Raw genomic sequence first — 18,662 nt, forward strand, 5'->3', positions numbered from 1 at the left:
GTAATGTAATAAAATATTGTTTGATTATAATTAAATTTGTAAGTCGGATGATAATTTATAAAACAAAATATTATATATATATATATAAAGCATTTAATAAATATAAAAAATTGGATAAGATTGATGAGTCACTCTTGTAACGTCATATTCAAGTTGGCTAAGGTTTTCAATGAGAGGGATAAGTTAAAAACTTATACATTTCGGGTGTTCTTTTTATAAATTTAATAAAAAAAAAACTGTATTATTTAAGATTTGTTTAAAATAAATAATGAAAACATTTTTATTTAAAATTTAAATTGAATAAAAAATAAAATAAGGGATTAGTATTTAAATTGATTATTTAAACGTTTAGATGATTATAATGATATTAACGTGATACATAACTAATTTAAAATTTAATAAATTCAAGATCAAACTAACATTTAGACATCTGACTATTTTTAACATATTACAATATTAATATATATTTATTTCTTCAATATAAATTTTTTATAATCCAATAGTAATATTTTTTATTTATTTTTTATAAGTTAATTCTCATTCATTAAAAAAAAATACACAATGTAAAATTAATTTGTAAAAAATACAATAATATATTTACACAATTAAAACATTAAATAATAATCTAAATGTTAAATAATATATCAAATTATAAAAATTAAAATTACAATGGAGATATTCAATATTTTTGTATTTGTATTTTTTTTTTTTAAGGTATACAAAAGACGAACTCGTTTAGGTTTCATAAAGATGAGGATTGATTAATAGAGCAAGTCGGACAAACCAATTAAATAGTGTCGGAAAAATCTCTACAAAATATTATTGGCGGCCAATAAATTGTACTTGCCCGTGGGTTGATAAGTAACGCCGAAAAATGTTATGCTAAATATTAACTATTATATACTTATATGGTCAAAATAATGAGAAAATCATAAAAAAAATAAATAAGAATACCGGTAAGGTAAGAGGGCTTTTAAATGAAATATCAATGAAATAATTCATTATTAAACAAATAAGATATAACTTCAGATCTAATAACTTCATCCTTTTGGTGTTAAAAAAATGATGAACACAAATTTGAAAAAAATCACCAAAATAATTGGTAGATATGAACAACAAACGATCCACACATGTAATTAAGTATTATTCGGATTATAAAAATAAAAAATAACAAATCTAATTAGGTTAGACAACAAATTAAACAAAAATACAACACTAACTTCCCTCTAAATTCAAGTTAAAAATAGAGAATTACCCTCTAAAGATCTCTCACCGACAAGAAAAAAAAAATGTATAATAAAAAAATGATTTTGATGAGATTTTCAACCCTTAAAAAAAGAGTTATAATCTTCCCTTTCAATACTAATATTTCATCATAGTTAATTATTATGATAGTTCATATTTAAAGTTACAAAATTTGAATATATATAATATTTAACTAAATAAAAAATAAAAATAAATCTCCCATATTATTTTTTAGAAAATAATTCATAAAAAGTTAAATAATTATCTAATTCATGACATATTAGTGTTGCGTTTTTGTTGAATACGGTATTATATTTAACTTAATATCGAATTTTTATGAATAATACTTACAATTTTTTATGGATAATATAATATTTATACCTTTAATCGTGTTAATGATAATTTCTCGAGTTAATGTCCTCCTTATTTGCATTAAAAAAAATATTAAAGAAAAAAAATACATATGATATATATATAGACATAACAAAACGATAATAAGACATAAATATTATATGACATAGTATAAGTTATTAATATTTATTTGAATTATAAAAAATGATATAAGTTAATATAATTTATAATTTTGTGTTTGATAAATAGTATAATATATAAGAATAAAAAGATAATTTTATCTTTTTAAATAATTAAAGTATGAATTTAATTTTTTTTTATATAATTAATAATTAATTATTATTCTCTTAGTTTATTTACTATTAGAAATTAATGTACTATTATTATTTAATATAATTATTATGTTTAATAACTAATATTATTTTAATTAAAATATAAAAAACTATTTATAATAAAATTATAAATTATATATATTTTAATTTAAATATTATTAATAATTGTAATAAAATAAAATTAATATATATAATAAACAGTATTATTTATAATCTAATTAAAATATATAAAACTTAATAATAATTAATAGAACTATCATTATAATAATAAATATATATATCTTTAATTATAAAATTGTAATATTGGACACCAAATTATACATAGAAATTATTCATTTTAGTGTGTTGGCTTTTCAATTTAAATATATTTTATTTTTTATAATTAATGATCTTTTATTAGATTTTTTTAGAAGTACGATAAAGTTGTTTTATAATATTGCAGATATTCTAATTTAGGAATAAGAGGAAAAAATAATGGAAATATTATATTTTCAATATACTTTATTTTTAGAAGTACGATAAAGTATATTACTTAATTTATTTCCAAATACAAAATAATATTTAGATAATCTTAATTATACTTGTTTATTTCCAAACATAAAATTATTATTTCCATAATTAAATACACAATTCATTATATAACCTCCTCTATTAGAATAATACTATTCTTTTCTTTATTCATTATTCCTATCATATTCATCTTTTTTGCAATGGGGCACATAATGAGCAAGATACACAAATCTTCAAGAATCACTTCAATAACAAGTAATACCATTCTGCAACAACACACGAGGTCAATCGAAGAACATGGCGACCATTACAATTACGACAACCTCGGGTCAAGAACAAGGGAGCCGATCATTACATTGTCTTCCGGTATCGAAGTTCGATCCACCTCCATTGAATCTCTCCGAAATGTCACCGAAAACCTATTGGAATTGAATCAAGATGTCGTGAAAGTGACATTAGAATGTAAGAACGATATATGGAAGAACCGTGCACTTTTCAATCTCGTTGAGGAATATTTAGACAATAGTACGAAGACATTGGATTTTTGTACTTCGTTAGATACTCGTTTAAAGCACGCCCGCGATAGTCAACTTCTTATCTCTGTCGCACTTCAGGTTATTTTATAATCATAAATTAATTATAATTTATCTATTTATCTATTTGGTTATTTAACGTACATTTTATTTAACATGTTCTTCAGCAATGCGAAGCGAAAAAAGGTGTTGGCACAATAAAAATCGATAAGAAGATGTTGAAAATCATCAAGTCCTCCCGTGACCAGTTTACCAAAGAAATAAAACAAATTCTTCAAATTGTTTTATTGCACCAAACAGTAATTCTCGAGAAACTTCATTCGAAAAAGGCCAAACTCAACAAGAGACTACGAAAGATTCATGCATGGAGCAAGGTTTCGCGGGTGCTATTTGCTACGACTTTGATATCCGTGTTGGCATGTTCGGTTGTGGTGGCCGCAATAGCGGCCCCACCCGTAGCAGCCGCTTTAGCGGCTGCTTGTTCAATACCGTTGGGTTCAATGGGGAAGTGGGTTGATAGTAAATTGAAGAAATATGAGAATGTTATGAAGGTACAAAAGGGAGTGATTAGTTCTATGGAAGTCGGGTCTATTATTGAAATTAATGATTTGAAAAATATTAGAACTTCAATTGATACTTTAGAAATACTTATAATGGAAGAATGGGATTTGATTGATAAAAAAGATGGTGCGACGTTTTGCGTAGAGAAGATAAAGAAGAAGATCGCGAAATTTATGAAGATTGCAGAGGAGCTTGAAAAGGAAGTTGATATTTGTAGTCGAGATATTCGAACGGCGAGAACTCTTATTCTTCGAAGAATTATAAAATCTCCTAATTTGAATCAGGAGAGTAATTGATCTTGAGTTGTTATTTAGTTTTTATTGTAAATAATAAAATTGTTGATTACTTTTTTGAATCAATAATTATTTATTAAATAGTTATTCTTTTTTACTTGTTTGTTGACTCATAATTTTATTATATATATATTTAAATATTTGAAATAAACAATCTATTTGTAATTGAAATAAATTGAACTATTAGATATGATATATAGCTTTTTTTTTTTCCTAATATATATAAACAGGTGAAATATGACTGTATAATTAATTAGCTCGGAAAATTGTTTTAAACCAATCTACTCTAAATTTTTTAAGAAACATGATTCTAAAAAAAATTCCTAAAGAAGGAAAATACCCCCATATCTTTAAGAAACAAGATTATAAAAAGATCACTAAAGAAAGAAAATACCTCCGTATCAAACTACTTCAATCATCTCGAATAAAAAACCCAAATAACACATCATGAAAAAAAATATTACTCACGATTAAAATAACACGTGGGTTGGTATATATAATAAATATACAATTAAATTTTAACACCTTAGGTTAAGGGCGTCATCATCTGATAAACTCCAGCAAGAGATGTGAATTAACATTTGATTTCGGTGATTATCGTTTCTTTATATATTCTAATTTATTTAATTTCTTTGTAATATTATATTTTTATATTTTCTGTAATTTCAAGACAATATTACTAACATAGTTGGACTTAATCTCATCCCACATTGTATTTAGAATCTAAGAACGGACTAAATATTCCATCTTTCGCTATTTATAAAAAAAAATCCGATTCTTTCTGTACAACTATGACCCATCAATAAACTATAACTTTGATTTTGTTTCTAGTGCTAATCTAATCGTATATCACTACTCTCCAACCAATATACTTTTCGTCATTTAAAACAGTAGCACATATAATTGCACATGTATGGTCTGAGTTACACCATATTAGCCCATCATTTTCGTGTTTCTTCTTTCCAGACATTCTTGATCTTTCTCCGTAATTAAAACATGTAGATAACATATTTTCACAGTAGCAGCAGTAATTCGAAACATATATGAATCTGAAGGATAGGTGATAGATTGAAATACATATTCAATCTTATCCATGCATGTCAGATTCCCTAGAGTTGGTGGGATAATCTGTTAGAATTATCCTAATTAGATCCTAATTTAACGTGTGAGAAATTAAAATCTTGAATGCTGCGGAAGCGTACCTTAATTAATCGCATGAATTGTGAATCTAATCTTCTCTTTCCTTAAACTTTGCATGGATTGAATGAATCTTTCCTTAAACTTTCCTTATATGGAATGGTTCTTCCATTTGATGAGTAAGTCAATAGGTTTCTCTCTCTGTTGATGGGGACGCAAAAGAGAATTGACGTTACTTCAAATGGGGACCATTACCGTTACATATAACCAACAATAAGTTAGTTATTATAGTTTGACAATTTCTAATTTAGCCCCTTCATAAAATTAGAAATGTCACTTAGGTATCCTCACTTTATTTTCATGACAAATACACCCATAAGCCATAAACTTAATTTCACATTAGATCACATTATTTTGGCTTATATTAAATATGACACATGCACAATTATTTATTATACAAGTGACCCTAAAAATTCCAACAATCTCCCACTGGGTCACGTATGTACAAAAATAAATGTATCAACCATAATGCGCCTGAAGTTTTATGTCATCTTAATCATATGTTGTATAAACAATTTTATCAATTAATTATATTAATATAGGACCAAAGAGCTCGTCGTTGTATTTAAGCACAACTAGACCCAACAATGATCACATAAATCAATACAATTAATTGACAAATCATATCATGAATGTGAGGAATGAAAATTTCATGCAAGGTGATCTTTTCATGTCAATTTTCAACTGGTCCTACTTAACTTTAGTGAGATCATACTTTAAACATAATTATACAAAGTGTAATGAACTGAATAATACTTAAGTTCTGATCAGAATAAAAAACTTTATAAATATCTATAAAAAAATTAAATTGGAAGATGTCAAAATTACAAACTCCCACTGAAGTTAGAGATCGTTGATCTCTACAACACTCATACGAGCAATATCCTCATGAAAGACATTAGATGATAAACTTATTGGCATGAGGTTCATAACCATAGAGTTTGTACATATATATTTTATAGAAATTTATCCACTTTGTATCATTTATTTCATAAAATAAACTTGATGTCAAAATCACTTAATTTGATGCCTAGTAACATGTTATAAATTTCGCTGCAATAGTGGATGACGCCATAAGTGTTTGTTTGACACTTCTTTAAGAAATGACAAAACCAGCTAGCGAAAAATATTAACCGAAGTAGATTTCATACTATTTTGGCATCTCGTAATATCGGAGTCAGAATACTCAATGATCTCAAGACTTTCCGACTTTCTATATGTGAGCATTTAATTCTTAATTCTTTTCAAATATCTCGTAAGTATTGGCTACTTAATGTCAAGCAAAATTTGTGACAAACAAAATGTCACCCACATATAAAACCAAAAATAGACGTTTACTCCCACTGAACATGTGATACACAAATAATCAATTAAATTCACCTCAAAACCAAAAGAGAGAATTGTTATTTTGTAAAAATTTTGGTATCACTAACGAGACGTTTCTTTAAGTCTATAGATGAATTTCTTTAATTTGCAAACCATATTAATTTGGTCTCTCGACACAAAGTATTCTCATTGCACCAAATTGTTTTTCAATGTCTCTATTGGAGAAACCCCTTAACATCTACTTTGGTGAAGCTCCATATCAAAATATGTAATGGGTACCATAAATTGTTCTTAAAGAGTAATTCAATTAAATTGGATTGTCATAAAGACACTTGATTTTGAGGTTGTTGAGTTTGTACTTAATGAGTTTGATCATATTGTCTTGTTACTCTTGATTTTTGAACATTATCCTCAATATCAATAAAATTCTTATCAATGTCAAGAACACTTGAGATATAAATCAAATCTTCCACAATAGGAATTATTGATCTAAATCATTTTTAAAGACACAATCATTTCTCCCCTCAAACTCAATATCCTCAAAACAAATATTGCAGTCTCGTCTAAAAAAAATATCTTTAACTTGACATCATAAAAAAAAATTATAGCCCTTAATTATTTAGGATATTCAATAAATTAGTTGCTCACATTTATAAACTTAAGTAACAACTAAATTCAAATAATGATTTATCCCATCTCAAAATACTTAATGCAACATTAATATCAAGTCTTTGGACAGTAATATTAATTGCTAATAGTATTTTGGTGTAATGATCAAACATTAATAATAAGACATGTCAAATAATCAATCTATCTTTGGATGGATTAATTATTCACATAAATAAGACTTTATAATTATTACATATTTATCATCACAAGTATTAATGCAATTCTGTCAATTAATTATCAGCCTTTGGGCCAAATAATATAATCACATGAATTACACAATACAACCATTCAAAATTGTCTTGAATTAATTTCAACAAACATTGTCACTTTGGTGATTATTTGTATCAATCAATACAATCCAAATAATGAACAATAATATCATTAATTTAAATTTAAATGTTATATTATTGTATATAACCCAAATCAATAATATATAATTTTCCAAATAACATATAATTTATTTTATTATAAAAAATAAAATTATACTATATGCCAAATCTTACTTGATTTTGAAATTTGTAATGTCTCATATTAATTAAATTAAATAATAAATCTTTAAGATTTATTTGACCAAATTTCAAATATTAGCCTAAATCCAATTATTAATTAATTTATTAATAATCATTGACCTTAATCTTTTAATCCTAAAATAAAGGATATAATTAAAATTTTATTATAATTGATTTTTATATATATATAATCTTAAACATTATTCCTTAATTATCTCTTGATTTATAATATATATTATATATTATTTAATCCCTTAACAACAAATATCAACCGTCAATTTAAAACACGGTCAATTTAAAACAGAGAATTTCTCCCTTTAACCCTTTAACGAGAAAATCTAAACCGTTTAACAAGAAAATCTAAACACGGTCAATTTAAAACAGAGAATTTCTCCCTTTAACCCCTTTAACAAGAAAATCTAAACCGTTTAACAAGAAAATCTAAACACGGTCAATTTAAAACAGAGAATTATGTTTGAAATTCTCAAAACCAATATATATAATCCGAAAATATGAAATTATCTATAACCTAATATTATGTCTTTGAAATTATCAAAACCAATATATATAATCCGAAAACATGAAATTATCTATAAATTCATGCATATATATATATATATTTATGATTACTGAGAATCTAAATATCCTTAAACCGAGGAGGAATCTTAATTATGAGATAATTCAAATATCTCTTCCCATCAATCTTCATGATAACATCATACGATATTAATTAATATATAACCGTTACTCTTTACAGAAACTTAAAGATCTAGGAACTTAACAAAACCAGAGAATCTAAATATTTATAAATCCATAAATCTTTATATCTTTATACCAAATTAATATATATATATATATATTCCTAATAACATGCTTTTATTTTTATTATGAATTGCATGCCTATAAATTTCATGCATATATATCTACTTTTCACATAATTAAATTAGGATGACTCTGATACCAATTGTTAGAATTATCCTAATTAGATCCTAATTTAACGTGTGAGAAATTAAAATCTTGAATGCTGCGGAAGCGTACCTTAATTAATCGCATGAATTGTGAATCTAATCTTCTCTTTCCTTAAACTTTGCATGGATTGAATGAATCTTTCCTTAAACTTTCCTTATATGGAATGGTTCTTCCATTTGATGAGTAAGTCAATAGGTTTCTCTCTCTGTTGATGGGGACGCAAAAGAGAATTGACGTTACTTCAAATGGGGACCATTACCGTTACATATAACCAACAATAAGTTAGTTATTATAGTTTGACAATTTCTAATTTAGCCCCTTCATAAAATTAGAAATGTCACTTAGGTATCCTCACTTTATTTTCATGACAAATACACCCATAAGCCATAAACTTAATTTCACATTAGATCACATTATTTTGGCTTATATTAAATATGACACATGCACAATTATTTATTATACAAGTGACCCTAAAAATTCCAACATAATCTACTCCCTTAGACTCAATAAAACCTAAAAATTAAGTCATAACTAATCAATTAAGAATGGACAGCCCTCCAGCCAAACCTAAGACTACATTATATATATATATTGTGAAGTTATTCATGCCCTAGCTAGTTGTTGGTTACTGAAATGTGAGAGTAGTACTATTTTATCAAGAGGGTATTGTAACATGGTTGACCTCAAACTTATGTTCATCCATAGCAGCCAATTACAAATCAATTGAAAACAAGTTGCTTAATGATAGGTTAGGTTTATGATTAAAGAAGGGAACTATACATTACAAATTAATCAATGTAGTACTTGTAACTGCTACTGGAACCCCACTTGTGTATAATTAGAAAAAAATGTAAAGAAAGACCATTCTTGTATCAATCATTGCCTGTTGACCATGGTTGATAAATAAAAGCAGTTAGCTGCTGCATGCCAAGTTTACATTTCATCACACAAGTCTTCATAATACTCCTCCTATCTTTCCAAGTTTGATCAAAATCCAGGTTCTTTCTTACTCAAACAATGGCCAGTCAAAGACTCTATGTCTTAGTTCCTAGAGCCCTGTCCTTTCTAGCAAGCATTGTGGCAGTCATTTTTATGGCTACAAGTAATCAGAACACGATTTGTGCCATTGACTTTGAATTCAAGTTTCGCAGAAGTTTTGTCTTCAGGTATGTTCCTTTTGATTTTCGAATTCTCAAGCAATCTGGGTTAATTTGGGTGGGTTGTGCAGATATTTTCTTGTTGGGAATGCTATTGCAGTCGTGTATGGATTTCTGACTCTAGTTGGGTCTCGGAAATTCTTGCTCTCACGATTCATTGTCGTTTTTGACGTGGTAATTAATCACTCTTTCCCTTATTTTGTTCTTCTTCTTCTGTAACTGGCTAACACGACAAACTGATCGACATGATGCAGTTTGTGACATTGTTGCTGGCATCGTCATCATCTGGAGTGTTAGCCATAGCTCTTTTGAGGAAGAAAGAAGACTACCATGTTCAAGCAGCTATTGGCACTGGTTTTGCTGCTGTTTCTTTATACTTTTTCAGCATTCTCTACACCATTCCACATTCCAAAGCCATAAACTGTTGTTGTGGTAACTAAATTCCCGGGATGTCTCTTTCTTTTGTTCTGACAAAAAATTTAAAGCTTTTGTTTCTTTGGTTGCTGAAATGTGTGTTTAAAGTTAATCCAACAAGTGGAGGGTGTTAGCTTAATGGCTCCTTTCTTGTTGGTTCTGGGTATCGTTACATATTTTTAGGAGTTGTATACACAAAGTTAAACAAACATGATAAAATCAACATGGAATAATGTACTATAATTGTGTTTCTAAAGTTGAATATGTTGGAAACGAGATGGAGCTAGAAATTATACGGGCCTAAGAAATCAATTATCACGAATTCAATTTCTATTACCAACATTTAAATTAAGAAAAGTTGTGTTAACTTCCTAAATACAAAACAAATAAATAAAATTGAATTCATGTTGAGTGAAAAGAGGAAATCTCAATATCATTTAATATAGTTCATATATTTCAAATTTTAGTGTTTTTTCTTATACCCAGGCGGCCAGGCCTACCCTTGTGAGCGAGGTCGTTAGACCATTAATAATGTTATTATGACATTTACAACTAAACTAGATTGTTTTTTTTTTAAATACAATATTATTATATACTATTATATTTTTTCAAATTAAATTAAAAATATGTATAATTTTTTTTTTTTCAAATAGGATACCAGAAAACTTGGACAGAGATCTCTTTATATAGATTATAGTTTTTATTGAGTCCAATAGTGAGTAACGGGATGACAACGGTACTCTCCTCTACTAGTTGGGTAGTGGAGTAACCCGATTTTTATTTCTAAAGGGATCTCTATTTATGTCTCAATTCCCGATTTGTAGAATGTGAAATTATACTTATTATTTTCTAAATATATTAAATATTAAAAATAATATTATATTTTAATTAACACATTTAAATTAAAATAATTTAAAATTATTATAACTTAAATCTAATATCTTAACTAAGTTATTATAAAATATAATTAACCAAAAAATATTAATATATATTTTATCCTTAAACAACATTTAATCATCCCTATTACATAATATAAATTAATCCATTCTACAAAATATAAATTAACTTAAAATAGATATAACAATATACTTAATTAAACATAAATTTTAAAATATTCATTAACAAGAAAAAAAATATATTTTCTTGAATAGTCATATAAAAGTTACAAAAAAAAATCAACTTTGTTGCTGCTAAAACGGAAGAAAAATCTAAAAATAGAGATCGAAAATTAAGTTAATAAATAAGTATAAGATTATAAAAGTTAAAGAATCCGCCTAACTTTATTAAATAATAAATAACATTAAAACTAGTAATATCAAAAATTGAAAAAACATAAAAAAAAATTACTTATTTGCATAATTATGTTGTAAAAGTTAAACAATATAACAATTTTTTTATTATTAAAAACTTGGAGTTAGAACAAAAATTAAAGAGAAGGTTGAAGATGGAATTTAAAATAAGTTTCAATCTTGATGAAAAATAAAAATTAAGAGTCATGACTATGAGAGGAAAACAATGATGTTGTCGTGATTTATGATTTTGGGTAAAAAGAAAATAAATAATAGATCCCCTCTTCTAGCCTAACGGCAACAAGATGTGAATATCCTTCAGGCCTCCATGAGGTCCTGGGTTCGAGCTCGTCGGGCGGTAAGTTTTGCGCGCTGGTTAAGTGTGTTTGCGGGTTATTGCTTAACCTGCGAGAATTAGTTGACAACAAGAGGTGGATATCCCCCGACCTCCATGAGGTCCTGGGTTCGAGTCCGTCGGGCGGCAAGTTCTACGAATGGTTAAGTGTGTTTGTGGACTATTGCTTAACCCGCGGGAATTAGTCGCACTCCATAAGAGCAGCGGAACCCAGCATTCTAAAAAAATAGTATATTTATTGTAACGATAATTAAGATGTTTAATTTGAAAAGTCATTTAAATTTTAACAATATATATATATTAATATTAATATTAATATGAGAAATGATTGAGAGAAGAATTTGATGGAGTAAATGATGTGGCGCAATTTGATCATTTTATCCTTTTTCCAACTTGTGATGTAATGACATATCATTCCCTCCCCTATCACTTCTTTATTAATATATTGAGTATCTATTGGTAACACATTTAACACATAAATTTTCATTTAATTGTTTTGATTTTATTGACATTATTATGTAATTTAATTTTAGATATGTATTAAATTATGATTTTTTTTTTAAATATGGAAAAATAACTTCTTCTTTTTTTATTTGACAATAGCTATAATTTTTGTATTATAAATGAAATGTTATATATATAATTATAAAAAATACTTTTATAGTATTCTTTATATATATATATATATATATATATATATATATATATATATATATATATATATATATATATATATATATATATATATATATTAATAAATATAAATGTAATATTAACTCGCGATCAATTAAAATTTAGGATCATTAACTATGATTAAATTATAGAATTAAACATATTCTTAAATATAAAAATTAATAATGAAATAATATATATATATATATAAATAAAAGAGTAAATATATTTAATATATAAATATAACGAGGGAGAAATAAATATTTATAGATAAATTAACTATAAGAGAATATATATATATTTATATAATAAGAATATATATATATATATATTAATTAAAAGAGAAAATTTATTTATTTTACTAGATTTTTTATGATAATATTTATGTATAAAAAATAATTAAATAGAGACGTAATCTTATATATAAATATAAAAATTAACAGTAAGAAAGACAATATATATAATATTTATATATATGAGAAAATATTTATATAAAATTAATAATAAAATATAATATATATTTATATTAAGAAAATATATAATATATATGAAGAGATATAAAAATAAAATAAAATAAAATATGAGAGATAATTTAGCAATCCTACCTCCTTTCCATCACATATTAAAATTTTAACAGGTTTTATAGAGACTATGTATATAATTATGTATAAATAAAAATAAGTAAAAAAATAATTATACATATAAAGGTTTTTTTATATATTTTATAATGTTATTTTTTTTATTTTTAAATTAATAAATATAAATTTAATATTACATGTTGAGAGACAAATATAAATGAATATATATATAATGAAAGAAAAATAATATTATATAAAATTAATAATGAAAGAAAAAATATATTTATATTATAAGAAAATATGATGAGAAAAAAAAATATATTAATAATTAATATGTGAAAATATTATAGTAATTTATAAAATCTTTATATATATTATAGTGTTATTATATATATATATAATATATATATATATAAATTAATAATTATAGAAAAATATATATTTATATAAAATTAGTGAAAATAAAAATATATTTACTTGAGAAAAAGAAAAATTAGCAATTTTAAGTGGGTTTATATAAAAAGGCGTGAGATTTTGTTTATAAGACCAATTATTGGTGTGCATATAGTAAATAGAATTTTATTTTTATCTGTTTGTGAGTGACTGACTCAATATATAATAATTTATATAAATAAATCCACAAATACTCGTTCCTTAGCACATACTTTTCTCTCTCTATCTATATCATCAAGTCGGTGCCTACCTTGCCTGACAGTCCACCCTTAATTCCTCTCTCTCTCATCTTTTCTTTTTCCAACCCTAATCCTTCCTTCCTTCCCCGATTTTCTCTTTAATCGGTTCGCTTAAACCTAGCTATCTCCTATCTATCTATCTATGGCTTCTGGATCATCGGCTCGTAATAATCCCGGTTCTAAAGGTTTTGATTTCGCTAGCGACGATATTCTCTGCTCTTATGACGATTACAATCACGACGCTTCTAACGGAACTCATTCTGAACAACCTATTGGAACTAATTCCGCCAAGGTCTTTTTTTCTTTCTCGATCTATTCATTATTCTTTCGATTGTTCAGACTTTTACTTTTCCTCCTGGATTTTAGGTCTGTGAAATCGTAAGGATAAAGATCGATTCATTAGTTTATTTCAATTTGGTAGCTAATTGAGTTTGATGATTGATTGCAAGCTAAGTTATATCTAATTGTATATGGATAGTTTCTGAACTGGCATTGCTGCGTTTGTTAAGTTTTAGAGTATTGACTTTTCCTTGATGCGTGCTTCAAATATGTGTTTCTGTATATAGATGAAAATTAGGACTTGTTTCCCTAAAAGAATCAATTTTGATGGTTACAATCAAGTGTGACATCGAAAGTTGAGGAACATATTCTTATGATCATTGATAAACTAGTTGTACCTTCTATCTGTTCTGGTTTATAATTGGCAAGAAGAAACCCAAAAGAGCATGTTTGAGGTTCTCAACTTTCCACTTGTTTTCTGGACTGAAATACTCATCACTAGGATCTTCACAGGTTCACTATGGATTGTGAAGGTCATAGAGGATTTTCACAACTATCCATACTAACAAATGATTTCACGATGTTGTTTAGTCATTGTTATTTCTCATTCCTTGTAGTTTGGTGGTGATGTAGCATCAAATAGCAATTTCTAAAAGCATGACCTCATCTCTTAAGCTTGTTTTATCTAGGGTTATGTTTTGTTTTATGAAAAAAATAGTTTATTATTTAAACTATTACATCCTTATTTTGGTAATTTAGTGATGATTTGATGAAAAAATTTATTGGTGTTGAGATGCTGGTTAATCCAAATAACCCACATCAAACAAAGGCCCTCCCTCTCTTTTACATTTTTACTTCTTGTCTTTTGACACTTAATTTCATTAGCTTTGTAGCATACTTTTCTAGTAGTGTTGAAGCAAGTTTTTAGTTCCTACGTGTTGAGTCATTTGCTTATAAATATTATTGGACGATTTATTGAAATAGCTCGAATTATCAATCATGTCATACCATTTTTCATTGTTTGGATGCCTGCATAATATATCTACCAGACTCCTTAGTTCATCATCTTGCAGCTTGTCAAAAATTCCCTTTTATGTGTTTTGTTTCTCGAATCTTTCTTGCCTCCTGTGTGTTGACTGCCTAACATTTATGTTCCTCTTTCCAGGAATTCCACAAAAGTAGGATGGCAAGATCATCTATGTTCCCTGCTCCTGCATACAGTCCTCCAGATGAATCCTTTAACCATGAGGTGATATCTGTTGTTGAAAAGACTATGAAGAAACATTCTGACAATCTGATGCGTTTCCTTGAGGGACTAAGCTCGCGTCTATCTCAGCTGGAACTGTATTGTTACAACCTTGATAAATCCATTAGTGAAATGCGTTCTGATTTAAACCGTGATCATGGGGAACAAGATTCGAAGCTAAAATCACTGGAGAAGCATTTACAAGAGGCAAGTCAAAATACTTTTTTTCATAAACTTGACCTTGTTAACACACTCGGGGTAACTCAAGTCTAAGTTTTAATTACCATTGAAAAGTGATTTCTATATAATTGAGTTGTTTGTGGTTATTTTATAGGTACACAGGTCTGTACAGATATTACGAGACAAACAGGAACTTGCAGAAACACAAAAAGAGCTTGCTAAGCTTCAGCATGCACAAAAGGAGTCAACCTCCACAAGTCACTCTCATCAAATCGAGGAAAGAGCTGCAGCTCCATCTTCTGAAGCCAAGAAGCCTGAAGGCCCATCAGATGTTCATCAGGGCCAACAACTCGCTCTTGCCCTACCCCATCAAGTGTCCCCCATTACAAGACCCGTAGAGCAACAACAACCCATTGCACCACCCCAACCACAGCCCTTGCCCCAATCGCAGGCATATTATTTGCCCCCAGCCGGCTTACAAAACCCACCTGCATTGCCCCATCAATCTCCATCTCCTCAGTATCTGCAGCCAGATTCCCAGTACAGGACTTCACACTTACAAGACATGTCCAGGCCTGGAGCTCAGCCTGTGCAAAATCATGGCAATCAAGCACCACCACTACCTCAGTATCAGCAGCAATGGCCCCAACAACAGCCTTCAGTGTCATCACAGAATAGAGTTCCACCAGGTTCTTTTTCTTTTTAATTAATTTTTTTTTTTAAAAAAAGTTTACATCTTGAACTTGAAATGGAGAGCAACAAAAGCTTTGCCTCCAACACAATAGACTAAAAAACTAAAGACAATCCAAACAGAAAAGCTTGAACAGATCTTGAAAGAAACACTAAACAAAAACCCATATAAAATTGATCTTTTCTCACATGATGAGTTATATTGTACCAGGTTCAGTTTACCCTCCATATCTACCTGGTCAACCAGCAAATATTCCTCCTCCCCCTCCTTCTCAAGAGAGTATTCCAAATAACATGGGAATGCAAGGGGCTTACACAGGAATTCCCCAACAAGGTGGGTTTGGTGGTGGTCCTGGTAGGACCATGCAGTCACAGCCTCAACAGATGAAGGCTAATTATGGAGTACAGACAAATGATGGTTACAACAACACACCTCAGTTTACACAAGGAAATGCATACATGATGTACGACGCTGAAGGGAACAACAGGGCACACCATCAGAACCAACCGCCGCCGCCTCAATTCTCACAAGGTAGTTATCCTCCAAGCTCTCCTCTTCAAAACCCACAGTCGATGGCAAACACAGTGAATCGACCACAACCACCAAATCAATCCCCATTCATGCGCAACAATAATAATAATAACAACACTTATGGTGAATTAATCGAGAAGCTTGTGACAATGGGCTATAGAGGAGATCACGTGACTGGTGTGATCCAGAGGCTGGAGGAGAGCGGGCAGCCGATTGACTTCAATGCTGTGCTCGACAGGTTGAACGGGCATCCTTCTTCTTCTGGTTCTGGTTCTCAAAGAGGAGGATGGTCAGGCTGAGATTTCAAACAGAATATTGAAATGGTATTGTTTATCACCCCCTTAAAATATACTTTCTGTCACCATGTTAATAAACCTATGTTGAGAGGTGTCATTTACATTTTACATTATCATCCTGCCCATTTGAGTGCTACGATCATTTGTACGTACACGCCCGACCGACGAATCGTGTTTCAATAACTTGTTTGGGATACTCACTAGACTTGATTGTGAGTGAATTCTCTCTTTTTTAAGGGTTTACTTACTGTTTGGCAAGTAAATATGGTGGTTTAGCTGTTCTTTTGTTATAAAAGCTTTGTTTATTTTCTTCTACTATAATGTTTTTATGTGTAACAAGTTGTTGATATAGTTTCATGTTCTATTTGCCCATTAACTATTTCTTATATAACAAAACTTACTTTATTTATTTAAGAAGATAATACAGTCTCAATAATAATAATTTCAAATAACCCACTTGAATTAGTTTGAAAATGGTGTCCAGGTGGGCCCACCACTATTTTCTTTTCTTAGATTTATTTTTTTATTGATTTTGTCCATCCACTTGTTACCTTACTTTATAAAGTAAAATTCAAATACATGCTTATTTATGACCGTTCTCCACATGCATCCAACTGGATTTCTATTATTCTAATCTATATTATAAATGTTGAAATAAATTAATTTATATAATTATTAACTTTCCTATGGTAGTTATATTGTTACAAATTATAGTGAATTATAGCAAGGATTACTATGATATTCTTAATTATAATCATTTATAGTAAATAAATTACACATTATCTTAAAAAAAATAAACTTTTAACGTTTTAAACTTTAACCACGATGCTAAAAATGAGGCGGTCGTACGGAGTAACTTTAGTGATGTTCCCATGTGCTTTCTTTCTTAAAATAATATTTTAAATAATATTATATATTTGAATAATATAAACTTGATTAATTAAAATATATATTTTTAACGTATGATGCCAGTTTCCTTGCAATTCTTATAATTCCATTGACTAAGACTCTGAATTGAGTTTATTATATTTTTTAATTTTAATGTTTGACATGAAATTATAACATTTCAAAATGTCACGTATATATGTCAAAATGGGAGCTTACAAAACAAGACATCGCATATAATATTCTCTTATGCAAATCTCACAAATTTCTAGATCTCTATAGTTGAACAAGTCTTTTGTTATATATTTAATTATTTTTCTCAATCTCATCAAATAAATAAAATTTAAAAATATCTATTGTTTTTTAAAAAATGTCGTCCATTTTTTGGTTTCTTTCATTTGGATTGCTTTCTTAAGTCAATTTTTGTTTTTATTCAATTCCATAGGGCCAGTAATAATTATTTCTCAATATTTATTAACAATCAAATCAAAATTTATAATAATTTTTTTTATAACAATGTTTGTTGTAACTTTAATTTTAACATACTTTTATGAATTGCGGGATATCCTTGTCCACTACATATATATTAATAAAATTAACAAACAAATATTAGATCATTTGATAAGAAGCAATGATGAAAATTGTTAATTTGTTTAAACTTTATGCATTGAATAAAAAAGAAAAAGGTAAAAAGGAAGAAATTTCAAAATTTCATCTACTCCTTGAATCGGTAAAAACAAACTTAAAAATTGCTTTCAGTATGGACATAGAGACTTGACAATATGATTTCAAAATTAATTTAGGTGAATTTGACTATTTCAAACAAGTTCCTTAAGCGTTAATCTATTTAATAAAAATACAAGGAAAAATTAAATTCATGGCCTACATTATGTACTAGTATA

At 27.7% G+C, this 18,662-nt stretch overlaps 3 protein-coding genes across 3 annotated transcripts; all 3 read left to right on the forward strand.

Annotated features, from left to right (window-relative positions):
* The first annotated feature begins 2,638 nt into the window (after positions 1 to 2,638).
* On the forward strand, positions 2,639 to 3,828 carry LOC124942321 (UPF0496 protein At4g34320-like). Its single transcript, XM_047482835.1, has 2 exons — positions 2,639 to 3,052; positions 3,139 to 3,828. Exons 1-2 carry the CDS (start codon positions 2,639 to 2,641, stop codon positions 3,826 to 3,828), a joined length of 1,104 nt encoding a protein of 367 aa, XP_047338791.1.
* A 5,684-nt stretch (positions 3,829 to 9,512) lies between these two features.
* LOC124942403 (CASP-like protein 1C1) lies at positions 9,513 to 10,092 on the forward strand. The gene is made up of 3 exons (XM_047482943.1): positions 9,513 to 9,661; positions 9,724 to 9,826; positions 9,907 to 10,092. Exons 1-3 carry the CDS (start codon positions 9,513 to 9,515, stop codon positions 10,090 to 10,092), a joined length of 438 nt encoding a protein of 145 aa, XP_047338899.1.
* Positions 10,093 to 13,638: 3,546 nt separating this feature from the next.
* LOC124919507 (formin-like protein 7) lies at positions 13,639 to 17,193 on the forward strand. The gene is made up of 4 exons (XM_047459757.1): positions 13,639 to 13,944; positions 15,097 to 15,384; positions 15,512 to 16,046; positions 16,259 to 17,193. Exons 1-4 carry the CDS (start codon positions 13,795 to 13,797, stop codon positions 16,876 to 16,878), a joined length of 1,593 nt encoding a protein of 530 aa, XP_047315713.1. The 5' UTR covers positions 13,639 to 13,794; the 3' UTR covers positions 16,879 to 17,193.
* The last annotated feature ends 1,469 nt before the right edge of the window (positions 17,194 to 18,662 follow it).

The sequence above is a fragment of the Impatiens glandulifera genome, chromosome 1 (genome assembly GCF_907164915.1).
Source record: "Impatiens glandulifera chromosome 1, dImpGla2.1, whole genome shotgun sequence".
NCBI classification, from domain to species: Eukaryota; Viridiplantae; Streptophyta; class Magnoliopsida; order Ericales; family Balsaminaceae; genus Impatiens; species Impatiens glandulifera.

Excerpts from the sequence above, each read along its gene's own strand:
- LOC124942321 (XM_047482835.1), top strand. The coding sequence starts at position 2,639 with ATGGGGCACATAATGAGCAAGATACACAAATCTTCAAGAATCACTTCA. Across the intron at positions 3,053-3,138 it reads TTATCTCTGTCGCACTTCAG|CAATGCGAAGCGAAAAAAGG; the intron begins GTTATTTTATAA and ends CATGTTCTTCAG.
- LOC124942403 (XM_047482943.1), top strand. The coding sequence starts at position 9,513 with ATGGCCAGTCAAAGACTCTATGTCTTAGTTCCTAGAGCCCTGTCCTTT. Across the intron at positions 9,662-9,723 it reads CGCAGAAGTTTTGTCTTCAG|ATATTTTCTTGTTGGGAATG; the intron begins GTATGTTCCTTT and ends TGGGTTGTGCAG. Across the intron at positions 9,827-9,906 it reads TCATTGTCGTTTTTGACGTG|TTTGTGACATTGTTGCTGGC; the intron begins GTAATTAATCAC and ends GACATGATGCAG.
- LOC124919507 (XM_047459757.1), top strand. The coding sequence starts at position 13,795 with ATGGCTTCTGGATCATCGGCTCGTAATAATCCCGGTTCTAAAGGTTTT. Across the intron at positions 13,945-15,096 it reads TTGGAACTAATTCCGCCAAG|GAATTCCACAAAAGTAGGAT; the intron begins GTCTTTTTTTCT and ends TCCTCTTTCCAG. Across the intron at positions 16,047-16,258 it reads ACAGAATAGAGTTCCACCAG|GTTCAGTTTACCCTCCATAT; the intron begins GTTCTTTTTCTT and ends ATATTGTACCAG.